The 25632-nt window shown below is 58.7% G+C and overlaps 2 protein-coding genes across 2 annotated transcripts; both read left to right on the top strand.

Moving 5' to 3' along the window:
• The first annotated feature begins 7198 nt into the window (after window positions 1-7198).
• DUSP15 (dual specificity phosphatase 15) lies at window positions 7199-20506 on the top strand. Its single transcript, XM_039719124.1, has 16 exons — window positions 7199-7396; window positions 7565-7975; window positions 9497-9530; window positions 11400-11482; window positions 11911-11960; window positions 12568-12642; window positions 13107-13278; window positions 13449-13657; window positions 17084-17396; window positions 18062-18251; window positions 18453-18529; window positions 18740-18845; window positions 19137-19238; window positions 19324-19719; window positions 19824-19942; window positions 20047-20506. Exons 2-16 carry the CDS (start codon window positions 7955-7957, stop codon window positions 20185-20187), a joined length of 2088 nt encoding a protein of 695 aa, XP_039575058.1. The 5' UTR covers window positions 7199-7396; window positions 7565-7954; the 3' UTR covers window positions 20188-20506.
• Window positions 20507-21296: 790 nt separating this feature from the next.
• Window positions 21297-22764, top strand: FOXS1 (forkhead box S1). The gene has a single exon (XM_039719166.1). The coding sequence runs from the start codon at window positions 21373-21375 to the stop codon at window positions 22714-22716; it is 1344 nt and encodes a 447-aa protein (XP_039575100.1). The 5' UTR covers window positions 21297-21372; the 3' UTR covers window positions 22717-22764.
• Window positions 22765-25632: the final 2868 nt, after the last annotated feature.

Below are 25632 nucleotides of genomic sequence, written 5' to 3'. Positions count from 1 at the left end.
TCTCAGGTTCCTGCTGTTGCAATACTTGGGTTGCGAATGTAGCAGATAAATTTCGGAGAATTTCAGCTGAATTTTGTGATAAATATTTTTCACTTAACTAGGGAGAAAACCTGTGTTAAAAAACAAAACCAACGGAGTAAAATTCTGTTTTAAAGAGACTTTTTGTTGTTAAGTACCCTCAGTTCCTGGCCTGAATTTCAGTCAGTGCATCGTGGACCTGGTGATGTTCATTTCTGGCAGCCAAACCACTCAGGGGGGCAGTTTATCAGTGCTGATGGGGCACTGCTGTGGGACACATAAGCAGGAGAGATGATCATAACCCTCCATCTCTGGCAAGTGCTCTGATACTTGTGATTTGCTGCTACTTGGAGGGGAACATCTTCCAGAAATAGCCAAGTTGGCAGGGTTTCACAACAGGGCTAGAGATCTGACAGTTATAGGGTGCTGCACCCAGCTGAAGTCTGATACTCTGATTAAAAGCAGCTATGTCCTTCCAGGTGGCATCTTCCTTCATGTAACCCGTTCACACAGCTGTACATCTCACTTGCTGCACCCCACCAGCTCACTCAGCCTGCAAACCCCTACCTGCAAGGTGTAAAGCATCACGAGACACCCCTGCACAGGGGTGACCTGACACTGTAATCCCTGTCTGCTGAAGAACACATTGAAAGTTTCAGATCCTGATGGGTTGGGACATCATAGCCCAGGAGCTCAAAGTAGCATGTCACTGCTAATCCCCTTCTGAACACTGGATTAAAGTGCTTGTCCATATCCACAACGAGAACCTCCACTGGCCCTGCCCCACACTTGGGAGTCAAGCACCAAGTTTGATCACCCACCTGCAGCTCTGAGACATCCAAACAACCACACAAAGTCATTCCCAAGAGATGAGCACACATTTAGTCCGTGTGATTTGTTTCCAGTCATAATCTCCACAGCCCAGCAAGAATTCTGACTGAAAGGCCAGAGACCAGAAGGTTGGGGCCACCAGCCACAGTCAGCAGTTAAATTCTCCAGGGTTAACTGCTATGCACCTACAGGAGAAAACAGTCCCCAGGTCTCCATCAGAAGTTCCCCAGCAGCAATTAACATCCTCTCTGCTATCAGGGGACTGCAAAAACTCTCCTTTCCCTACTGACAAGAGAGATTTATAGAAGGGAGCAGCCCATAAAATGGGATGTTCAACACCATCCTCCATTATGCTCAAACACCATTCTCAGATTTATGAGGAATCTAACAACCTATTTTTTTCCTTCCATCCTCCCTCTCTCTCTCCCTCAGCTGACACCTCTTGAGAGAGGCAGCTTAACAGTGACAGCTGTGTGCAGCAATGCCAGCCTTGCTGTCCCTCTGAGGTCTCAGAAGCCAAGGGCTCAGCTACATCTACCTCTCAGGAGTGCACTAACCAGAACATTATTGAGTTTAAAGTAAAAAAGATCCACATTATAGATGCACAAAGTGACATTAAAGCAGAAGCCTGGCCCAGCCTCACGCCTGAAGCTGCTACCAAGGAAATCACCTGGCTGTGTGTCAGGAGAAGAGGCAGCACGCTGAAGTGGCTGCAGCACCGTGGCAGCTGCCAGGGTGAGGTCAGCTCACCTGCACCTGCCAGAGATCCCACAGCAAGCAGCAGGGAATAGCCTGCAGGCAGCACGGCCCCCTCCCTGGCCAGGAGCAGTCAGGTGCAGGCTTTTGTGCTGCCACGTTTGTGAGAGGAACATCTGGGCTGAAATAGAGATCCAAGAGACACTGAACAAGCAAATGTGCAGTTCTCACTCTGACAGTCCTCTGTGCCCCAGAGACAATTATTTTCCCTGTCTGTCCCTAACTATTTTCCCAGTTTTCAGCCGCCTGAGCTGAAATCCAACACTGCAGGATGCTATCTGACCAAAAATAGTAAAACTCAGAAGTAATCAACAAAGCAATGGAAAAGGAAAGAACAACTGCCCTGAGCTAGTGCTGTACCTTAAGGTGAGTCACTGGCACAAGTTGCCCAGAGAAGCTGTGAACATCTCCTTGTGAAAAAACAAAGCTTGCTTAGATAAATTGGTTGTGCCCTTCGATCTACTGTTTCCCAGATAACTCAATTCAACAAAGTGTTTTTGCATCAGATAAGGGAAAAGGCAGATAAGAAGCAGATCCTACAGAGGTGTGCTAACGTTTTTTGTCATGACAATTTCCTCCCTCCCTGTAAGGCACAGCTTCATGTGACAGTGTAAACTCCCCCCCAAGGGAGGTACAGAGGCCTTTCCCCTAAAACTGAATTCTTATAACCCACGGAAGTCTTTGTTGTGTGGAGGTTCCTAATGGATGAAGACTGTGACCATCATGCAGACCACAGACATTGAAACTGCAATGATCAAATCTCATCACTGGATACATGGCTGGTGATATTTTTCCTCTCCCCTATATTTTATTGTTCTTTTTTTCTTTCTCTTATTTTGTTCTACTTTTATATTTTTATGGAAAATAATCAAAACAGCTGTATGATTCCTTTTCTTTTGTTTTAAAACAAACCTGCCTCATATATGTACGTTGGTCATTCAGTGTTGTTTCACCCTCATTCACCCCAAGGGATCTATTTACAAGAACCTCAGTTACCACTCAAAGGTGAGTGGTAACACCAATCCTTGGAAGTGCTCATGGCCTGGATGGATGGGGTTTGGAGCAACCTGCTCTAGTGGAAGGTGTCCCTGCCCATGGCAGGGGGCTTGGAACAAGATCTCCATGTCACCAAACCTTGGCACACCCTCCCCCAAGAGTAGGTTTTCTGCACCCAGTCTGGAAAGGTTTTTGATCATTTAGAGCGAGCGTGAACTCTGCTGAACTTTTACAGAGAGAACTGATGGATTTTTCTGTCTCCTAAACCATCAAGTTGAGGTGGCATAACTTTTGGGAAGATGTGTTAATCAAATGAAAGCTATCAAACTCAATGCAGCAGCAAGTGTGACACGTTGAAAATCAAATAGTTCTCTCCCGTGAATCACCCTGTTCTTACATTCTGTGAACCCAAGGAAGAAGAAAGGCTGCCAAAATTCAACCACTAACAGTAAAACCAGGAGTGACATTTCAGCTTTGTTCTGAGCTGATTTGTCAAACTGACATTTCCAGTGATCTGATGACACCAGTTTTCCAGTGAAAAAGGACTGGAGAGAGACAGGGAGACAGCAGCAGCGACGGGCCAGCCCGTCCTGCAGGTGTTTGCAGGGGCTGGAAGTGACAAGGTTCATCTGATGCATCTAACACCAAGCAGTAGAACTGCACAGTCCTTTTCTTACCCTGCTGGAATCTTAGAAAATCCTAAGTTGAAAGGGACCTACAAGGATCTAAGTCCAGCTCCTGGCCCTGTACAGGATCACCCAAAGAATGTATAGTATAAATGCATTATAAAACATGTATATATTATATATATGTATATATATATGTATATATATATATATATATATATATATATATATGTTAATAAAATCCGGTTGTTGCCTAGTGTTAGATGTCCCTGAGATTGGAAGTTTATATATAAATATGCACACAAAGCGTAAAAATCAGATCCCAAAGGAAGGATCCATCCATTTGGGAAAATCCATTGTAAAAACCTTTATTGTTACCCTGGAGAATGGTGAAGGAATATGGCAGGAGGGCAGCATGGGAGAACAGACCAAGCACTGGCAGAAGGAGAGGCTGAAAAAAGAGCAAAAGAACAAAATGCCTGATGGATATTCCCAAAGAAAAGACAGTCATTCTCACCTTCTTCAATAAATCATAGTTTTCAGGAACATTCCCCCACCTTGTGACTTGCCAACCTACAGATGGGAGAGCAGACTTAGTGGCTTTAACGTTAGCATTTCCTGCAGTTTTCCAGAACTTCACTGCAGAAAACCTGCATAACCTGATTCATCAGCTGCTCGTGTGCAAGCATGTTTATTTAAGGTTATGGGGGCAGGGAGATTCAACAAAAACCCCCTCATGTTTGTGTTTGGAGGATTCCTGGAGGAAAGGCAGAGCAGGCAGCCTATGGGGAACTCCCACAGCACCAAATAAACAAACTCTGTCACACGCTTCCAGAAATACACGTAACGCAACATATGTTGTTGGGAATTTTAAGTCCCATCTTAAATTTGTGTATGTTACAGAAGAACTTAATTAAACAGGAAAGACAAAATAGGTGTTGGGGAACTATGGCAAATGAGCAGAAAAATCCTGAAGACAGCCTAGGCTGCACATTGCATAGAAGAGGGTGAGGAGTGGCCCAGATAAGGCACCCAAGGAGCACAGCTCCCACACCGCTGCCCAGGTGCAGCTTCCTCCAGCCCCAGGATGTGGCACGGGGCACATCCTGACCTGCTGCCTCTTGAGGGTGGGAGTGGGCAACCCAGGACGTCACAACACGGGGCTGCTCCAGAACACAGACCAACAGAAGGAGTAACACGGAGTTTATTTTTACTTGCCTGCAAGTTTTGAGGTCAGCCACAATCTATTTAAGTTGTTGGTATAATTTCAGTAATCACAGGCTTTTCATATATCCTTATTTACTGTGTTCTGGTTATTTACCGTGTTAATTGAGGTTGTGGGGCAGAAAATCAGCTTAATAGAAAGGTTTTGTTGCCAATTAGCACTTCCCATTTGTAGAGTTAGATAATCACTAGCTGCTATCCTCCTGGTTGTAATTCACGAGTTAGTTTGCATAATTACCTCCCAGTCACTTCTCACAAGGGTAAGACAAATCCTCCTGTCCCAGCCTCCTCACCAGACCTGCTGCACAAAACAGAGGGACTGCTCACTCGCAGGGGTGTGTTTTTAATTATGCACCACACAACACTGAGGATGTTAAATGGCTTGGATCCTCTGGCATAGGCAAGGCATTTCTCTGTGTCACATTATATTGCCAGAATTTCTACAGGAAACACATTTTTTCCTTAATCCCCAGATCACTGGCTGAAGTGGAAGCTGCGGTGCACAGCTCCAGGTTTGGGGGGACAAACATGACTCAGAGCATCAGGCTGCCTTTCTCTACCTGCAGGGCAGAGAGAAGTTCATGCCAACCAAATCCACCCCAGCTTGGGCTCCAGACTGGTAATGGATATCCCTTCCTGGAAGTGCTCAAGGCCAGATGGGGCTGGGCTTTGAGCAACCTGCTCCAGTGGAAGTTGTCTCTGCCCATGGCAGCGGGATAGAAGGACAGGAACTTTAAGATCCCCTCCAACCCAAACCAAATAATTCTGGGCTTCTGTGATAAAGGAGCCTCCTGTAATCTCTTCAGTCTCAGGATGGAATTCCACCCAGTAAGTTTACACCAGACTTGACATCTAACACAATGGGGTTTCCCTAAATCCAAACAGATGTTTTCACAGCTCCATCTTTGGGGGCTGCTGTAATGCTCGTTAACCAGAAGCCCAATTAGCCACCTGTCCTGCACACCTCCACCTTCTTGCACACCTGCAGCTGAACTGAAAGATTTCAGAGCATGAACTCAGCCAGAACCCCACGGTCAGAACCCCTGGGAGCACAGTCTGTTCCTCCACACAGAGCTCTGCACTTTATACCTTCACCACTGAGTTAACTTTGGTTCTACAAATAAACTGAGCTGACTTTTGGCTGCTGAAATAAACTCTTACACAAGAAGCAGTGTTTTGGTGTTGATCAGAAACCTGGCCAGGAGCACTGCTGCTCCATGTTACCTTGCTCTGCCCAATTCTTCCTGCAGGTTTCCTGCATATTTTCCTCTCCCTCTGAAGAACGAAGGCATCCATTCATCTCTCCCTTTCCTTGGGAGAGCACACACTTACCAGTTTCATAACCCAAGTGATGCCAGGGTTCTTGCAAAATTCTTCCACAAACAAATAGTACTCTGAAGGCATTTTGAGGGTCTTCAGAATAAAGGCACATTTTCTTGCCTCAGGCTTTTCTGCTTCCCTTTCTAACTGTTTCTGAAACCTCTTCAGATCCTTTGCTAAGCAGCTGTTCTGACTCAGCTGGGTAAAAAGAGAAATACAAGATTCAGCATAACAAATGCTCCCACAGTATGACTTGCTTTAATTGCCCTTGAGAAGCTTCTGGGGATCAACTGCACCACATATTCTGAGAGGAAAAATAAATAAGTATGAATACCAATGAGAACTGCTTTTTCTTTGTGGAGGAAGAGGATAAATTTCAATTTTCTGTCTCTGCATGAACGCTGGGGGCTAGGACAGCGCAAGCCTTACAGTCCATGCTCCACCATTCCTGCTGCAGCTTTCCTGTGCAGCCAGCATCCCCCTCTCCAGGGCAGGCAGCTGCCCACAGTGACCCTGCAGCAGCTCAGCCACAGCCCTCCTGAGCCACTGCTGGTCAGCCCAGTGCTACAAACCACCCTCAACCTCCCTCCAGAGAGTCACAGACTGGTTTGGGTTGGGAAGGACCTTAAAAGCTCATCCCATTCCCACGGGCAGGTGCACCTTCCACTAGAGCAGGTGTCAAATGCCACCCCCGGTGAGGGCTAAGGCTCCCAATGGAATCACATCCTGCTCAGCCCCTGTGCTGCAGGAGACAGCGCCCAGGAGAGGACAGGGCTGTGGTGTTAAACATTGGGATGGGCTGTGGTGTTGATGCATTGGGATGGGCTGTGGGGTTTATGCATTGGGATGGGCTGTGGTGTTTATGCATTGGAAGGTGCTGCCCAGGGAGGTGCTGGAATCACCAGCCCTGGAGGTGTTTAAGGAAAGACTGGAGTGGCACCCAGTGCCCTGGTGTGGTTGACTAGGTTGGACTCCATGGACTAGGTTGGTGGTTCAGTCCTAGGTTGGACTCCATGATCTCAGAAGTGTTTTCCACCCTAATTAATTCTATTATGCCTGTAGCATCCAAACCTGCCCATAGATACCTCCCCATACACGGTGGGAGGCTTGGGGATGGGGGGCTATCCTTGCCCTCACCTGCACACAGAGCGTATGGGGTTTAACATGCTGCCCCGGAGATATGCAGGAGTCGGGATACAGAGCCGGGAACCCGCCAGGAGCCCACCGGGAGCGCTCCGGGCCCCGCTCGGAGCCGGGCCGCGACCCCCGACCCGCGCCGGGCCCTGAGGGCGCCGGGCCCGCGCCCGTCCCCATGGCAACCGCGCGGCTGCGCGCCAGGGGGCGCTCTCGGCCCCCGCAGCCCCCCACCGCCCCNNNNATCCCCGGCCCGATCCCCGGCCCGATCCCCGGCCCGATCCCCCGGCCCGATCCCCCGGCCCGATCCCCCGGCCCGATCCCCCCGCCCGGCCGGACCCTCCCTGCGGGCTGCCGGCCACAGCGCTGGGGAGCCCCTCAGCCCTGCTCCTCGCTGGCACTGCCCATCCCGCGGCCCCGCGAAGTCCCCAGGAGACTCGCGCAGCCCCCCGGGCAGGGCAGGGCAGGGATCCTGCGGCAGCCGGCTGCAGGTGGGCACGGGCAGGGCGCGGAGGGGCGCGGTGCAGGCGGGGGCGGGCACGCTGCGGGCAGGGCAGCGATAGGTATGGTGCATGCAGGGGTGGGCATCCTGCCGGGCGCTTGGCCGCACAGACCTTCCTTGATGGAGCGGGACAAAGGTTTTGTTCTTCTCCCAACAGTGCAGCCTTGTGCGGCCGCGGGCAGCGGCGACAGGCAGCAGCCAGCGCGGCCCCGTGCTCCCACGCCACGGCGCAGGGGGGGAGTTTCTCCTCCTTTGTCTGCTCCCGGCCAGGCAGCAGCCGGTGCGCGGCAGCGCCGGAGCAGCCGGGGAGCGGCCTCGGCAGCAGCCGCGGAGGACGGCGGCCGCGGTGCCCGGCGCCCCGGCGCAGCCACCGGCCCGGCCTCGCCGCGCTGGGAACGAGCAGCGATCCCGGGGCAGCCAGGCTCTTCATGACGGAAACCCGACCAGGCAGCGGGGACGGCAGCTGCGCCCGGCGACGGGGAGGACGGCAGCACTGGGGACAAGGACACCCGCGCCCCGTCCCCACGCCCGGCGCCCGCCGTCGGCCATGGGGAACGGCATGAGCCAGGTAACGGGGAGCGCTGGGGCGGCTGCCCTCAGTTCGGCCATGCCCGGCCGGCTCGTCCGGTGCCGGAGGTGGGAGACCCTTACCTGGCGGCTGCCCCTGCCGTGCCAAGCGGCGTTTCACCTGCCGGCACCGGGTTCGGCTCTTTGTTTGTTTGTTTATCTGCCGGCAGAGCAACACCGGAGGTGAAACCAGCAGGGACACTGCGCTGGGACAGCTGACAGCTGCCCGGGGGGGTGGAGGGATGGGGTCACAGCGAGTTCCTTCAAGGAAAGGGGAACTTTTCCCAGCACCTTTAATCCCAAGGAACCAGCACCAAGCACACGCTGTGAGCCCTGTGTGACCCCCAGCCTGGTGGTCCCACACCCCCTGCTCAGCGGGGCTGGGCTGTGCATGGGGCTTGGCACTACGGGGCAGAGGGGATGGGCGCTATTTTATTTATGTGCTGCCCCATTTTCTCCTCTGAGGAGCGGGTCAGCAGGGTGCTGGGGACAGGCACATGCTGTTTATTCATGGTTCAGTGTCCTGCCCTTGGGAGCTGCCCTTGCTAACTGGCGCTCTCCCACCCGCTCCTCTCAGTGCCGCAGCTGTGAGTTAAAGGCACCCTGTCGATAGGAAATTGATCTAAAATCACAGGAATCACAAAAAAACCCCACCCTTCTTTAAGCTGCTCAATCGAGAGAAACGTTTCCAAATGTGAGCAGTGAGACAAGTGTAAGTCCAGCTGTGCTGGTGAAAATCACCTCCACCTGCCCTGAGCACCAAATATTGCTGCAGGGAGAAACTGGCAGAGAACTGGCTGGATACAGGATTGAACTCACTGGCCAGGCTGGGAGTGAGGGAGAATATAAAATAGCTCTGGCTGACAAGGTTTGCAAGCTGTCCTGCTTCTGCATCTGCAGTGCTGTTAACAGAGGCCTTGTCAAGTAATTATCTTTTCATCATGAGAAGTGGAATTTCCCAGGAGAAACGAGCTGAAAGCACGGTGTCCAGGGCAATCTGTGCCTGAGCTGTGAGAAATGGGCTTCCTGCAGTGCAGAGTGAGGGGAGCAGAGCTCAGGGCTGGGAGGGGAACAGCTACATTCCCTACAAGCTTCTCTGTGCCTGTTGCTTTCCCATCCCTCGAGCAGCAGGGCTTCCACAGGTCATGGGTATAGTCCAAGGCTGTACAAAGGTGTGTGCAACTTGCTGAGCTCAGGTAATAAACCCCAACGGAGGACTAATTGATGATAAACAACAGGAACAATAAAAAAGCTGTGTCTGGCTCCCAGCACCCCTGAGAGTGCAGTGCCAGGTGGTCGAAGGTGCCAGGACTACATCCAGCCCCACATGCTGGATGCCAGGGCAGTGACAGCCCTGGGAATGCACAGGTCCAGCTGCCCCAGCACCACTCCTGCCCTGGGGCTGCCAATGGTCATGTGAGTGCCAGAATTTTGGCTGCTCCAACCAAGGTCAGTGCTTCCCAGCGTGGGTGCACAGCACAAGGTCACTGCTCACACTGCCACTTCCCCTTGTGTCCCACAGATCCTTCCTGGCCTCTACCTTGGGAACTTCGTTGGTGAGTGGAACCCCACTGCTGCAGAGATGTTCTCCAGCTGGGGAGTGGGGCTTGCTTCAGCTGCTGCCTCCCTGCCTGCAAATGCTGCCTGGCATCCTGCCTGCACCCACCACCCTGCCTGTGCCCACTGCTCTGCCTGCACCCACGGCCTGCTGAAAAACGCTGTGGGAAAGGCAAGGCAGGGACCCCTGCCTTTGCATGGTTTCCTTATTTAACAGCTGCCATGAGTTCTTGGGATGCATGGGGGAAAGGAGCCAAGGAGGAAATACGGATCCTGTGCCAGGAGCAGAGGAGCTGGTGGTGCCACACGGGTGCCAGGGAGCAGGACTGGGGCACTTCAGGGTAATGCTCCCCAGTTTTGCAGCTGTAGAAGAGGCCAGAGAGGGCTGCCCACCCTCAGGAGGGAATTTCCCAGAGCCAAGTCAGCTCTTCTCACACCGAGTCACTATTTTAAGGAATTTTCATTGTCAGGGGACAGTTAATGACCAAGTGTTGACATCTGCCATGACAAACGAGCATTTATAAGTACTCCTGCCACCCTCATGGCTCCTTTGCCAGCTTGATTCCTGCAGTAAGTGCTGCACAAGCTTAAAACCACGGTGTGAATTGCTAAGGAAATGTCACTGGAGTGGCAGCCCTGCTCTCCCTTTGCCCCATGGAGCACTTGGGTTGGGTTGGGCTGGGGGGGCTGTGGCTTGCTGGGAGCAGAGGGACAAGGGCACCCAGGTGCCAGGTTCATCAGAGGGTTCCTGTGAGCAGCCTCTGCTGTGGGGCCTAGGCCTGATGCCATCCAAGCACTCCTCATCACTCTGCCAAGCAATCCGGGGTGACAAGATTCTAGGCCTGCAACATTAAGCTCACAGAGGCATCTCCTCCAACTGGAAGCTTTTCCAGCCCCGGTAAGCCTTGATTCCAGTGTCACCAGTTGCTGTCACTGCCTGCTGAGGCGGATGGGAAGGTGGCAGGTGTGTGAGTCCCCATCTCCCTCCCCACACAGAGAGCAGCTTCCCTGCAGAGCATCTCCCTTGAGACTCACTCCTATTAAAATTCACATCATGCCGTTAGCACTTCCTGGGCTGGATCCCTGAGCCAAGGTTTTACAGCACGTGCAAGTTTAGAAATCCAAAAGAATGAGATGGGGAAATGCTTCCCCTTCTCTCTGGCTGCGCTTGCTGCATCTGCTGGTTGTGGCATGAAAGGGAGACACTTGGAAGCTGCTCAGCAAGACAAGCACGCTCCCCTCCCTGTGCAACAACTGCTGTGCTGGACTGGAGGCCAGGATCACATCCAGAATGCTGAAGCATTGCTGAGAGGCAGGGCATTGCCCCCAACAGCCAAGGACACCTCATTTCTGTCCATGCAGCTGCAGAGAGAACAGACCAGAGAGCAGCAAGTCACTGCTCAGGTGTTTCTACAGAAAATCAGAATTGATGTAAATTGCTGCAGCTCCACTTCCATATTCACAAGATAAAGCAGTTCTCTCAGGCTGCAGCAAGCCCCAGTGCTGTGTGTGTGTCTGCTCGAGGAGGTGTGGGCAGGGCACGTCTCCTCCCAAAGTGGGGACAAGTACAGGCAGGAGGGACACTGCCTGCTGACCCAGAGTGTTTCTGTGCAGGTGTGAACGGTTCAACCAGCATGAGCAGCAAGGAGAAGGGATCAGGGAGAGGCCTCTGGTTTGGGATCATGGGATTGGCATTCCAGCTTTCCATGTTTGCCCATGTCTGCACTGCTGCATGTGGGGGTGGGATGCAGTTGATCTGCTGGAGCAAGGCTCTGTGTGCTGGCTGGCTGTAGAAGCAGGGTTGGGAGCACTGTGGGAGGAGAAGGGTAAGAAATGAATACATGTCAGTGTCTGGTTTTATCCTTCAGATGCCAAAGACCTGGAGCAGCTAAGCAGGAACAAGATCACCCACATTGTTTCTATTCATGAGTCCCCCCAGCCCTTGCTGAAGGTAGGGTCCTGCACCAGATATCACCCTGCAGATTGTTGCAGCTTCTTCCATGCTTCATCTTCCTTCCCCCTCTGAGAATCCCTTGGCACCTCTCCTGGTCACTGATCCCAGAGGGGCTGGCCCCCCGGCATGGGAAATTGGCTGTCTTGTGACTATAACCCGACCTTGAACACTGACGGGAAACAATTTCCAGCTCTCCAGACTCCTCTTGTTTCCCATCCTCTCCCATGAGCTGCTGGTGTCCCCTTGCTCTGCCCTTCACCCCAGGGAGACTGTGGCCCCATCCCCATGCAGGGGAGATGCTGTATGGGGGAAGCAAAATCCTGTAGGCAGCTGTGGGTGAGGAACAAATGCCAGCCCTGCTCTGACCATGTGTGACACCCTGGCTGCAGTGCCCGAGCTTCTCCTCTTCCTATTCTGTCTTCCAGGACATTACCTACCTCCGCATCCCCCTGCCCGACACCCCTGAAGCCAACATGTGAGTACCCTGAGCACGGTGGGGACGTGCAGGGAGGTGGGAGGGTGACCAGAGGTGAGGGCTCACAGCTTCTCAAGCCCTCCATGTGCTCCAACTCCCTCCAGCTCCTCGAGCACAACCACCCACAGGCTGGAGATGTGATGCCATGGTGCAGGGGACCACCCCTGGACCCCAACAGCATCCCAGCTGAGTGACTGCTGTGAGGGTATGAGCCCTGGGTGAGGTGAGGGGCAGCCACTCTGCAGCACCCATGGAGAGAGGCAGCAAGCATCCCCCAGGAAGTGTCTGGAGAGGGGAGAGCACATAAAGGGTGTGGAGCCAGCCAAGGGCACAGTCGTGGCTGGTGATTCGAGCAGCCAGCGTCCCATTGCCCCAGCATGAGTCACACAAGTCACAGGGCAGCCCCGTGCATCCCCAGCACAGTGTCCCCTTCTGTGTCCCCAGCACAGAATGAGCTGGCAAATCCACCTTTCCTTGGGAATAAACAGCACTGAGCTGTTCAGGTCTCAGCAGTGGCTGGCAGATCCCCTAAAACAACTCATACAGGGCTAAAAATGCTGTTCCACCCCTGAAGTTCTTATTCTGTCTGGTTTATTTTTCCTGCTAGCAAGAGGCACTTCAAGGAATGCATCAGTTTTATCCATCAGTGTCGCCTGCATGGAGGGAACTGCCTCGTCCACTGGTAATGCTGCTGCCCCTGTGCCTGCTGCTGTGTGCCCCCAGCTCAGCAGATACAGCCCCCAGCCCCTCACTTCAGCCGCAGCCCCTGATCAAAGCCAGCCTGTGCCAGAGGGCGCTGTGCCAATGGACCCACCCAGGATCCACCCTTGGCTGTGGCTTGTGACTCAAACCCAGCGGGATCCAGGCAGTCCTGGAGCCGGGGCAGCTTTCTGCTGCAGCTGAGCGTGCGGGATGAGCAGGGTTTGGGGCAGGCAGCCAGGCAGTGGCTGCTGCTCCCATTCCCTCTAGAGGAGTGGGTATTTATAGGCACTGATGGCCAGGACCTTGGAAGGTCTCAGGCCTCCGGGAGAGCAAGTCCTTGGAGAAGAAGAACTGAAATATCTGAGGCACAGGGGTGGAGGAAGAGGCAAGCATGGGGCCAGGATGTGCCATTAACGCCAGCCCTTCTGCACTTTCCCTTGCCAGCCTCGCTGGCATCTCCCGCAGTACCACCGTGGTCGTTGCCTACGTCATGGTTGTCACGGAGCTGAGCTGCCAGGAGGTGCTGGATGCCATCCGGACCATCCGGCCCGTGGCCAACCCCAACCCCGGCTTCAGGCAGCAGCTGTCTGAGTTCAGCGGCAGCGCAGCCCGCAAGGTGGGACACGCCTCTGCCACCTGTGCCCTGCTCCGTGGCTGAGCCTGCCATGGGCCTCAGAGCAAGGACAAGTCCCGAGGGGACTCGGTTTCTTCCCTGCTCCCCTTGCTGGCAGGCTTGGACCTGCCCGTGTAACCAGCACTAAATTTTACTTCTCGCTCCTTCCCCAGGTCCGCAGGCACCTGAAGCAGAAGTATGGGATGTCCCCTTTCAATGATGAGGAAGAAATAAAGGCCTTGCTGCCAGTAGGGAGAGAAGGAACGTCCAGGACAGAGGGAGCTGTGCAAGGACTGGTCCCAAGAGCCAGAGACATGAGGAGCACAAGTCCCTTCCTGCTGCGGGTGAAGAGGACGTTCTCCTGCATCCCGGCTTGTCTGAAGTGACCCAAGCCAAGGGAGAGCAGTGAGCATCACCCAACAGCCTGGGAGAGATGAAGGACATTCAATACAGTGGGACAGGGAGCACTGGGCAGGAACCTGCACAAAGCCCAGCTCCTTCTTCTCTTCTGGGGTGGGAATGTGCCACCTTCTCTCTGGGCAGGTTTCATGGACACTGTTGGGCTTTGCAGCACATGCTGGGCTCATCTTCTTCACATCCGATCTGTGCTGGGGACACAGACCTCTGTCCTTGGGTCACTGCAGGCTCCTGCTTGGGGCAGAACACAGAGGGTGTCTCTCTGCCACAGGCCAGTACCCAGGTGTTGCCAGCAGCAGCTTTAGCACTCGGGTACCCACTGCATGGCCTCAGGGTGCACAGGAGAGCTGGTGCTCCCCTCAGAGCAGTTTTCCCACCAGCAGCACAAGCTCCCAGTGTCCAGGTGGCTGCAGAGCAGGGACACACTAGTGTGCCAGCAGGTAATGCCACCACACAGGCTTCCAGGCAAGGGTCCAGCTCCAGACTGGCCAAGCACAAGCCCTGAGCAAGCACTGTAGCTTTAGGAATCCATTGCACCCCATTCCCACCTACCCCAGGGCACAATCCGTAACAGGTGGGAACCAAGCATTTAACCTGGCCAGACCTCACTAGAGCAGAGCCTTAAGCCATTTTGCTTAAAGACTTTATATGTTCCCCAGTAATAAATACCCTTCTCTGTGGTCTGACTCTCCTGTGATGGCCAGGTTGAAACGGGGATGCCAAGGGGCAAGGTCCCAGCATGGGACCAGTCTGGAGCTGCTGTTGGCCACTATGGAGTGGGCTGGGGACACGGGCATGCTGGGACAGGGCTTCCCTTCTGCCTTGTGGGAAGGTGACAATGGAGGCCAGAAATGTGAGTGCCAGGGCAGGGCTCTCTGGGGACAAGCTCTGCTCCAGGAGCAGCAGGTGGGAGCTCACCTGGAGTCTGTTTCGCTGTAGCCTCTCCACTCACTGGATCCAGGAGCACAAGGTCCAGGAGTCTTCAGGCTCCTCCAGCTGCTGGGAGTACTGGGAGCCTGGCACCAGCTGAGTATCACAAGCCCCAGACCTGTCCCATTTACACCTTTTCCTGGAGCAGAGTCCCAGGTGGGAAAAATTCTGAGGATGCCCAGCTGGGTCATCAGCATTGTCCCTGTTGGGATTCAGAGCATGTTTGTGGGGTCCCCCTCATCCCTGCCCCCTCTTCTAGGGAGAAGGGATCCCCCAGGAGACAAAGTTTCAAGACCAAGGTTCCTTCCTGCTGCCAGCATCTGCCTGCTGAGCTGGGTGCTGCTTTGGGGTGACCCAGGCAGACTGGGAGCTCCATCCTCTGTGGGCAGATCCTGACCAAACTGAATAACCAGGGGTGCATCATCCTTCACTGCTCCGGCACCATGGGATCCCACTCTCCTTCCAGTTCCTTCCAGGCTCCTCCACCCACTCCCCTGGCTCCAGGCCAGGCTCTCCAGCACCCTTTGGCCTCCTCAGCACCCAGCAGGGTGCAAGCCCTGCAGCCCAGGATCACACACCGGGGATGGATCTGTGCCCCATGCCCAGCTGCACCCTCTTACACTGGGACACCTCATGCCAAGGTGTTTGCACCCAGAGATTCCCCTGTTCCCACTGAGAACCCCACAGGGCCCTCCAGCTCAGCTCCACAGCACAGCAGAATGTGTTTATTTTGGCAGATCTGCTTGACACAGCTTGGAAAAACCCGGGCAAGGGCAGGGTTAGTTACGAGTTAATGTTTGACCGCCTTTTGAAGCTCATTTCGGCGTGAAAAGTTTAAGGGTTAAGCAGCTTCACCTTCCCCGGGAAGGGAGAAGCTCGGTGAGGAATACAGCTGGGAATGTGGCTCCTGAGCGTCCTCGCTGATGCCCGGGTAATTGGATCCCCCGGGTCCTGCGTCACCCGGCGGCTGCCACGCCACATGAAATCCCCGGGCGGCCGATAAAACCCATCCCGGCGGGCTGGGGCTGACAAACGAGCCGGCGGCTGCGATTATCTCCGGCCTTGGATGTAATCAGTGGAGCCGCTGGGAGGCCGTGCAGTGACTCCCGGCCGCAGCACAAGGCACAAAGGGAGATGTGGATTCTCTGTCCGTCAGTTCCCAGGCCCTTTTCCCAGAAGGTGGCCCCACAGCTCGCCCAGATGGAGGGCACAGGTGGTGCCTGGGCTTCTCTTTGCAACAAAGGGGTCGCGGGCAGGCTCAATAAGGAGAGAAAACTCCTGCCCGTGTGGCCCCATGTGCCCTCTGTGCCACGTGGCTGTGCCCTGTCCTCACATCCTCTGGGAAAGCCCAGGACTGGGCTCTCTGCCACTGATTATTCATTTGGAGACTTTGCAGCCCCAGTAGCTCTCAGGAACTTAGCTTCTCCTCTCGGCCAGAGGTGACTTTCTCTGACTCAGAGCAGGAAAGGAGACTGGGTGACTGCAAAAGGAGACTTGGGGGGCAGCAGCCGGGCAGAGGAGCAGGGTTTCCCTGCACAGCGACACGAAACTCTGCAGCAGTGATAGAGGAACCAACGCCAGTGTCACCTCAGGGTGGCCAGTGACTCAGCCCGGGCTGGGGCCCAGTGGGGAGCTGGTGCAGGATGTGTCCCACCCGGTCCCGGCAGCCCTCGGCACAGCTCATCCATCCTTCCCACCCTTTCCCGTTCGACTCAGCATCCAGAGCCCTACGAGGCAGACGTGAGCATTAGAGCAGAGGAGAGATTTGAGAGATAGGGACAAGTGACTGTTCACACCAGCCTGGAAAGCCCGTGCTGTTCCCACAGCTCCCTGCAGCTCTGCACACCCACGGAGAGAGCAGCTGGTCCCACGGGAGACACAGCCCCTGGAGCTGGGACGTGTCCAGCTGGGTCCCCAACACAAGAAATAAAGGGAGTAGGGTCCTTTGTCCCCTTCGGGGAGCATTGGGAGACCTGACAGTTTTAGGGGAAGCATTTGGGAGGGGTGCAGGAGAGTTCCGTGTGCCTTCTTTGTCCTCTCTCCCGCGGATGCAATGTGCCTGCCCCTCTCCCGCGAGTGCAGGGCGCGTGTGTTGAGAAATACACCTAGTGCAGGTATCTCGGTATGCAAATCAGCAGTGCGAGCTGCACATTGTGTTCCGAACGGCAGGGAAAGGCTGGCGCCCCGGGCAAGAGCCGGGAATGGGCGCCCACCCTTTGCCTAACAAAGGGCACTTCCCGGGGTGGGGGTCAATCCCCCAGAGCCTCCGCAGGATCCAGTGAACAACGGGAAGACGCTAAAATCACTACTGGCGTACATGGGTGCACACATTGTGAGGATCTGAAACTTCGGGGATGCCTTTTTCGGGGGTCCCTCCCGGAGGCACCAGCTCCAGCTCTTCCCATTGCTGCAACCGTCAATTACGACATCACCTTTTCCTGAACACGGATGTCTGACGCTGCTGCGCGGGGAAAAGTGGAGCAGAGAAAAAAAGTTTAAGAACCATCCCCCCCTGCCTTGGGGCAGCCAGAACCTGCAGCGTGCGCCAGGAAAGGGAAAGTGAAAGCCGGAGCCGCTTTCGGTTTCGCCGCCGGGCCGTGATGGCGGAGCCGGGGGCGCCCATGCGGCTGAAGGAGTGGCTGATCGCGCAGATCGACAGCGGCCGGTACCCGGGGCTGCGCTGGGAGAACCGGCAGCGAACGCTCTTCCGCATCCCCTGGAAGCACGCGGCCAAGCAGGATTACCGGCAGCAGGAGGATGCTGCGCTCTTCAAGGTACCCCGGGCTCCCCGCGGTCCCCACCCGGCCCTGGGAATGGCCCCCGGGCTCCGAGTGCACTCCCGGGGCTCCGCACTGCCCAGGGCTCCCCATTGCCCGGGGCTCCCCATTGCCCAGGGCTCCCCATTACCCGGGGCTTCCCTCCCCACTGCCCAGGGCTCCGCACTGCCCAGGGCTCCCCATTGCCCGGGGCTCCCCATTGCCCAGGGCTCCGCACTGCCCGTGGCTCCGCACTGCCCGGGGCTCCCCATTGCCCGGGGCTCCCCGCTGCCCAGCCCCGTGCGCACCCCGGCAGCGCTCACCCAGCCCTGTGCAGCCGAGCTCCGTGCGCACCTCCAGGGCTCTCCTTCACCTGACTGTGCGCAGCGCTCGGGCTCAGCTCCATGCACAGCCCTGGCACGCACCGCCCAGCTCCGTGGGGCTGCCGGTGTGCTCCCCTGAACCCCGGTGTGCCCTCCTGAACCCCGATGTGCTCCCCTGCACCCCGATGTGCTCTCCTGCACCCCGCAGCACCCACCTCCCCGCAGTCCCCCAGGACACAGCCCCGGCTCCCCCCTGCCCGCCCACCCCGGTGCACTCATGCCCTGCTGGACCCCCTGGGACAGCCCAGCCGGGTTAGGGTTGTGGCACCCCCACAGCACAGGGCACCCTCTGTCCCTCAGGCCTGGGCCATCTACAAGGGGAAGTACCACGAAGGGACGGACAAGGCCGACCCCTCCACCTGGAAGACGCGGCTGCGCTGCGCCCTCAACAAGAGCACCGACTTCAAGGAGGTGCCGGAGCGGAGCCAGCTGGACATCTCCGAGCCTTACAAGGTGTACCAGATCGTGACTGACAGAGCCTGTGATGCAGGTACGTCCCTGCCGTCCCTCCTCCTGTGCCAGATGTGGGGTTGGTACCTGAACCATGCCTGTACAAGCCCCGTGCCCCACAGACATTACCCTTCCTCCCCGCTCCCTTTCCTCTCTGGGTGTCCCAGACAGCCAGCTGTCTTCCCTGGGGCTGTTCCTGCCGTTTGCCAGGTGTTCACCGGTTCTTTCTTGCTCTCTGCAGAGAACAGTGACACACAGTCCCCAGGCAGTGAGGACCAGCAGGTGAGCCTGCCCTGTGCCATCCAGGCAGGGGAGAAGGTGGGACCCTCAAATCCCCCCCTCACGCATCAGCTGCTCCCCCACTTGCACACTGCCTGCATTTGTCCCACGGGGGTCAGAGAGAGCTCCCTGTGCCCCACACTGCCAGGCAGGGGATTGCTGGCTTATGGGGTCCATGGTAGAGGAATGAGCTGGCTCAGGATCCCCCACTGCCAGCTCAGCCCTCACCAAAGCTGCTCCTACTCCCAGGGCAGCACTGCAGGGAGTCCAAAGAAGGAGGAAAGCCAGAAGGACGTGCTGGAGAGTGTCCAGGTGTCTCCACAGCCCCGGATCTCTGGCCACCCAACCAAGCCAGGTGAGGAGGGTCCCTCTCGGTGGGATGGGGCTGGGGGCAGGGAGTGCACCCTTCTGCCAGGATCCTGCTCTCCTGTTGCTCGTGCAGGCAACACCTGTGGGGATTGAGGTAGGGGCTGAGGACTCGCACACTACTCCAGCAAAGCCACACACTTAGGGGATATGATGAGTCCCAGTAATGAGCAAACACAGTGGGAAGTGTGGGCCCAGGGGCTTGGGCCAGAAGAGTGCCTGAGAGCCCTTGGGGTAACTGTCCATGTCCTTTTACCACCTCATCCCTGCCCTTCTCCAGGGTGCCTTGTGAGGGGAGTCTTCTATGGCTGGAACCCAACCCATGGCCAGCTTCTTCCCGGACCCCAATCCTACCTCCCTGTGGAGGACATCAACAATTCAGGTAGGAGCCACGCTGCAGGCAATGCTGTGGGTGTCCCCACCAACCAGCCCAGATTTCCCATGACCTGACCCTCCCTTTGCCCCAGACTGCTGGCTCCACATCCGCCTGTACTACTGCGACGTGCTGGTGAAGGAGGTGACCACGCGCACGGCCGAGGGCTGCCGCATCACCACCAGCGCCGTGCCGGCCGACAGCGAGCGCCTCTACGGCCCCTCGTGCATGGAGCAGATAAGATTCCCCCCACCGCAGGTGCTCGGCGGCCACGGCCGCGTGGCCTGCATGACCAACGTGCTGGAGCGCCTCTTGCCCCACCTGGAGCGCGGCGTGCTGCTCTGGGTAGCACCTGAGGGCGTCTTCATGAAGCGCCAGTGCCAGGGCAGGGTGTACTGGAACGGGCCGCTGGCCCCGCACAAGAACTGGCCCAACAAGCTGGAGAGGGAGAGGACGTACAAGCTGCTGGACACACAGCAGTACATACAGCGTGAGTCCCTGGGAGAGCCTCGGGGAGAGGGGCAGGTCCTGCCCTGGTGTGGCTGGTGGGGCTGTGGGGACCCCGTGTCCCCTGACAGCGTTGGTGTCTTGCAGAGGTGCGGGAGTACCTGAGCAACGGGCAGCTCCTGCCTCAGTACCAGATCTACCTGTGCTTCGGGGAGGAATACCCCACCAGAGCTGGGCACCCTTTCCAGAAGCTCATCATGGCCCACGTGAGTTCCCACTAGGGCTGGTGACCCCTGAGCCAGGCACAGGGACCATTGCAAGGGGGGGACGTGGACCTGTGCCCACCCTCTGTCGTTCTGTGCCTCCGCAGGTGGAGCCGGTGTTCGCTCGGGAGCTCTTCCATCACGCCCAGCGCTTGAGGCCGACGCTGCTCTGCAATTCCCCCCAGCCCTGTGCCCCTGGCACCTCCAGCCACGTTCTCCATGTCCTCAAACAGCTCTGCCAGCCCTGAACTGGGTGGGAGAGGAGAGCCCAGTTGCCATAAAGTCTCAGAGTGGGAGGCTCTGAGCCCCGTGGCTCCATTCCAGCTGCATTTCCCGAGGCAGAGTGCTCAGGGTGCTCAGTGTGCGGGACCAGACAAGGACAGATGTTAGCTGGGTGGGCAGGTGCTGCTGCCCCTGTGATTGCTGTATTTATTCCCCAGGAGTCCCCCAGGTGGGGTTTGTTGCGTGCCTATTCAGCAAGCCAGGGCAGACCTGGCTCTCTCTGTGCACCTTGTGCTGCCAGGACTCGCTGTTGCAAACCTTACAAATAAAGGTTGTGTTTTCCTATGGGTGTTGGGGGCTGGCTCTGGGGTGGGGGCTGGTGCTGGTCCGAGTGGAGCACGGGTGGCTGGGGAAGCTGAGTCCAGACAGAGCTTCATGTGAGCAAAGCTAGCTCAGCCCCAGCCACAGTGGGGGACAACCCTCTGTCCCAGCACTGGCTCCAGTCCTGTCCTGCCCCCTGTCCCAGCCCCTTGGCAGGGGTGAAGGCAGCAGCAAGGTGCCTGTTAGCTGCTCTGCTGACCTGGCAACACCGAAGGCTGTCTCAAAGGCACTCACTACCTGTGTCTCAGTTCACACCCATGAACAGGGTGATGGAGCTCCTGCAGCCTGTGCTGCACCCAGAGTTTTGGGAACAACGCAGGGACCTGGCACAACAGAGAGACCTGGCCCAGGATCCAGCACAAGGCCAGGCTGGGGCTGAGGCACTGGGGTGGGCAGGGGGCAGATGGGCACCTGAGGGCAGGCAGCCCCTCAGTCCTGCCAACATCCCTCACTCAGCCTCGCTCCAGGCCCAGCCAGAGCCCGGCTGCTCACCGTGAGCAGCGCAGGATGAGAGCCAGGTCGTGGGAACCTTCCGTGGGAAAGGGGCCGGGGGAGCCGGGGGCTGTGCCCGCCTCTGCCCCGGGGAGGCCGCGGCCGTGCCAGCCCCGGGGCCACTGCCTGCTGGCCGCAGGTCTTGGCGGCGCATCCGTCTGTCTGTCCGCAGGGACCAGCGCTGGACGGCAGAGTCCTGCTCCGCCCTGGGCGGCCCCTCAGAGGAGGGGCCCGCCGCCCCCTCGCCGGCCGGCGGGTTTTATCGGGCCGTGCTGGGGCCGGGCGGCAGAGCGGAGCGGGATCGGCCGCAGAGCGGAGCGGGATCGGCGGCAGGGAGGATGCAGCCGGACCTCCCCGTCGGAGACGCGGCGCTGCGCAGCCCACCGGCCCCGGAGCCGGCCGGCGGCGCCTTCCCCGGCGCTGAGGCCACCAAGCCACCCTACAGCTACATCGCCCTCATCACCATGGCCATCCAGAGCGCGCCCGAGCAGCGCATCACCCTCAGCGGCATCTACCGCTACATCATGGGCCGCTTCACCTTCTACCGAGAGAACAAGCAGGGCTGGCAGAACAGCATCCGCCACAACCTCTCCCTCAACGAGTGCTTCGTCAAGGTGCCCCGCGACGACAAGAAGCCGGGAAAGGGCAACTACTGGACCCTGGACCCCGAGTGCTACAACATGTTCGAGAACGGCAGCTTCCTGCGGCGCCGCCGGCGCTTCACCAGGAAGAAGGGTCTCCGGGAAGCACCAGGCACTGAGGGGGACGAGGGGCTCAGGAAGACCCCCCGACAGCAGGCACAAGGGCTGCCCGCCGCCCCGCTGCCGGAGGAGGGGAAGGCAGAGCGGGGCTACAGCTCGCCGTCGGCCACAGGACGCCTGCCGAGCCCTGCCGCTCTCCCTGAGGGTGCCGGGGCGCCGGGGTGTGCTGAGCCCTGGGCCCGGCGGCAGCCGCCCAAGGCCAGGCAGCCCTGCCTGTACCTGCCGGACGTGGCACAGCCCAAGGGGCCGTTCCTCACGCCCCCCGAGAGCCGCCCGCCCAAGGAGAATGCCTTCGGGGGGCTCCCGGCGGCGCTGCAGCTGCCCCGGCCAGGTCAGTACCCACTGCCCAGCGAGCGCCCGGCCCAGCACCAGCACCAGCACCCTGCCCTGCTGCCCGCCCTGCTGCCCACCCAGCACAGGGACCCCCCGCAGGACTCGCCGGCCACCCCAGACACCCCCCCAGAGCAGCTGGAGGGCAAGGAGCTGGCTGCCCCTGGGCTGGGGCCGTGCCAGCCATTCGGGCAGGTGCCACCCGCCTTCCCTGGCAGCCTCCTGGGCACGGGCAAGCCCTCCCCATCCTGCTTCCTGGAGGGAGAGGGCTACACGCAGCCCCAGCTGCCCGTGTTCGGCTCCTTCAGCCGGCCGGGCCCCGAGGCGCTGGGCAGCAGCTACCAGTGCCGGGTGAGCTTCTGCGTGAAGGAGCGGCCCTGCGGCGCAGCGCTGGAGCATCTCCTGGCTGCAGCCCCCCCGGCCCCCACCGCCCCCCGCCAGCCGCCCTTCGGGGCCCTGGGGCCACGGGCAGGAGAGCAGAAGGAGCCGTGGGGGCCGGGCACCACGATCCCACTGCAGGGGGGTAACGGGTACCCCCTGGGGCTGCCCCCCTGCCTCTACCGGGCACCCGGCATGTTCTTCTTCGAGTGAGGGACTCCCCCCCACCCTGGGGCAAGCCAGCAGCTAATAAAGCACATTCCCCAACGCTGCCTCTGTGGTCTCTGTGCCCCATTCCAGGTGGGCAGTGGGCAGGGGCAAGCTGGGAACGCTCAGCCCCAGCTCAGGTGCTGGCTGGGGGACACACGTGCCCAAGGGCACCTGGCACAGCCTCCATCCCCACCAGTCCCTCCATCAGTGAGCACTGACGGGATGGTGAGGGCATGTGGGGACAGGGCATGGACTTGGTCAGGGCACCTACACCCAGGTCCTGTGTCCCAGGGAGATGCTGGGGACAAGGTCTGGCCACAGTGCGGGGCCAGGAGCCCCTGAAGTGCCATCCCATGGTAGTACAAGGGAACTTTGTCCCTGGGGGTCAGGGGGATGTGCTGCAGCAGAAGTTATCCCCCAGTGGAGCCCCACTGCCACCTCCCTGGGCCTGAGACCCCTCCAGGTTCCTGTTTTTTCACAGGATGTCACACGTGGCACAAGTGGCACCAGCCTCAGCGTGTGGCCCTGCAAATGGACCCGTGCTGCCCCAGAGAGACTGCAGGGAGGCACCAGAGGTTGTGGCACAGCGTGGAGGCTCTGCTGTGGGGGGGACAGGGCTCCCTCCCCTCTCTGTCCTTGCTTGTGGCTGTGTCAGTGCTTGGCTGGAATTCCAACTAGTCCCTGCAGACTCTGAGAGCAGGGCAGCCCCAAAGATGGGCTGTGCCGGGGGCTGCAGCTCTGATGGGAACAGCCAGGAAAGTGGATTCCTCCGACCTGAATCATGCAGGGTGGCTGCCAGTGAAGAGGCACCAGCTGAGTCACCGCAGTTCACACTGGGCTGGGCACAGGGATATGCCCCAACTGGCCCAACTGGGGGACACTGGAGTGGCCAGGGTCCCACACAGCCCCAGGATGGGACCTGGCCACTGGCTCTTTCCCACACAGCACTGGGACAGCTCCTCTGAGCACTGGAATGGGACCAGAGTGATGCTGGCAAAGTGGGGGGCTGTGCTTGCAGCCCCCATCCTGCCACCCCCAGGCTGGGCAAGGGAGCTCCCCAGGAGCAGGAGCACCCAGAGCCCATGGCACAGCCAGCCCCAGGACAGACACAGGGCTGGCAGGGGCTCTCCGTGCTGCTGTGAGAACCAAATTTGTGCCAGAGTCCCCCCAGCTCCCCAAGGCCAGGGGGACTCCAGTTTGGCCAGTCTCGGGGGTCTCTGCGGGGGCCATGCTGGCACGGAGGAACACTGCCGTCACTCGGGGACCGGGAGCACCGCGGCCATGTCAGCTCCCTTATCAGCCCCCAGCCTGCTGCTGCTGGGCCATGGCAGTGTCCCAGCCCCGGGCAGGGCAGGGGGGCCGCCCTTCATCACCGGGGACCGCCACTCAGCCCTGCTGGGCCTCTCTTTACTCCTTTTTTTTTTTCCCCTACCCAGTGGAAAACAATATTTGAGCGCCTACATCATGCTGGCGTCTCCGGAGCGCCGGGCGGCGAGCGCGGCTGACCTCAGCCCCCTCCTTCGCTCGGTCCCCGGGGGCGCGGGAGGAAGCGAGCGCCGCAGCCGTGCCCGGGGCCGTCTGGTTCCCACGCAGCGTGGCCGGGCCCATCGCCCGCCGCGGCTGGGAACACACGGCCCCGGCCCCGTGCCGTGCCCGAGAGGGGCTCCCTGTGCTGGGAGCATCCCGCTGTCCCCCCGGCTGCAGCAGGGACGGGCGCTCCTGCCCCGCGCTGCCCGGGAGCGCGGATCGGAGCCGTGCGCTCTCCCCGCGCTCCCCGTTCCCGCTCTCACCCCGGCTGCCGGTCACGGACCCGCTGTTCTCCCGGCTCTGCTCCTCCCTGGCTCGCTCCCGGCTCGCTGTGGGTGGCCTGGTTCCCCGCCCGCTCCCATCCTGGGCCGTGCCGTGGCCGGGCTTTGCTGCGCCCGCTCAGGGGCGAACCTGCAGCCGCTGCCGGCGGTGCTGCCGGAGCCGGAGGTGCCCCCGCTCCCCTTCCCTCCCTGCACCGCCTGCGGGGATCCTTCTTCCTGCAGGCACGGTGGGTGCCGCGGGGTGCGTGGGGAATGCGCTGCTCCGGGCTGCGGGGATGCATGCTGAGCACACCCGGGTGCACACCCAGCCCGCACCCCTGGGGGTGATGAGGGCCCCACACAAAAGGGACGGACCTGGCTGTCGTGGCCTGGGCTGGACCAGGAGCATTCGGCCCCAGTGGGACCAGATCACTCCGAGCAGCTTCAGCGGCTCAAGAGCTGTCAGCTGGGAGCACAGGATGGGGTCACGGCTACTCCCATGGGTGTCAGCCCTGTGGCCCCACTCACCCAGCCCAGTGTGTGTCTCTGTAGGGTCCCAGGGTAGGAAGGGGGGGACTGGAGAAACCAAACTGGGCTGTGGGGTAGGGGTCCCACACCCTGGGCTGTGCTGGTGTCTGTGCATCCCTCTGCTGCAGACGGGCACACACAGGGCAGTGCTCAGGAGCTGATCCCTGCAGCAGCTCAGGGTGCCAGGAATACCCAGGGCTGATGGCCCATCTGGAAGCCCCGTGGCCACCCCACAGCAGGGCCCTGTGGCCATCCGGGGCCGGGGCCGGGACCGGGGCGACGCGCGGCTCCTGGGGCCAGGCAGGAAGGAGACGTCACCGCCGCGGAGCGTAACTCGAACCAGATGGGGCTGCGCTGGCGTCCAGGCCTGCGGGGTGGTCACCGACAGGAACCGGTCAAAGGCTGCCGGCAGGAAGCGGCTGGGAGGGACGCCTGCGGCCGCCCGAGTCCGGGCTCTGGCAGCCTTAACCTCTTCAGGGCCAGCCACAGCTCCCCTGGGCAAAGGGGCACCAGTTCCCACCCGCCCTTGCCTGGGCATCCCACCCGACAGGGGCAGATGCTGAAGATGTGAGGACACGTCTGACTGACAGCTGATCCATCCACC

The sequence above is a fragment of the Passer montanus genome, unplaced genomic scaffold, assembly GCF_014805655.1.
Source record: "Passer montanus isolate IOZ18808 unplaced genomic scaffold, ASM1480565v1 scaffold41, whole genome shotgun sequence".
NCBI classification, from domain to species: domain Eukaryota; kingdom Metazoa; phylum Chordata; class Aves; order Passeriformes; family Passeridae; genus Passer; species Passer montanus.
This window is presented reverse-complemented; position numbering and strand designations above follow the sequence as displayed.

What these genes read in the sequence shown, in the direction of transcription:
- DUSP15 (XM_039719124.1), top strand. Translation starts at nt 7,955, where the DNA reads ATGGGGAACGGCATGAGCCAG. An exon ending in GACACCCCTGAAGCCAACAT is followed by an intron (nt 11,961 to 12,567) that starts GTGAGTACCCTG and finishes TTTTCCTGCTAG; the next exon opens with CAAGAGGCACTTCAAGGAAT. An exon ending in GGGAACTGCCTCGTCCACTG is followed by an intron (nt 12,643 to 13,106) that starts GTAATGCTGCTG and finishes TTCCCTTGCCAG; the next exon opens with CCTCGCTGGCATCTCCCGCA.
- FOXS1 (XM_039719166.1), top strand. Translation starts at nt 21,373, where the DNA reads ATGCAGCCGGACCTCCCCGTCGGAGACGCGGCGCTGCGCAGCCCACCG.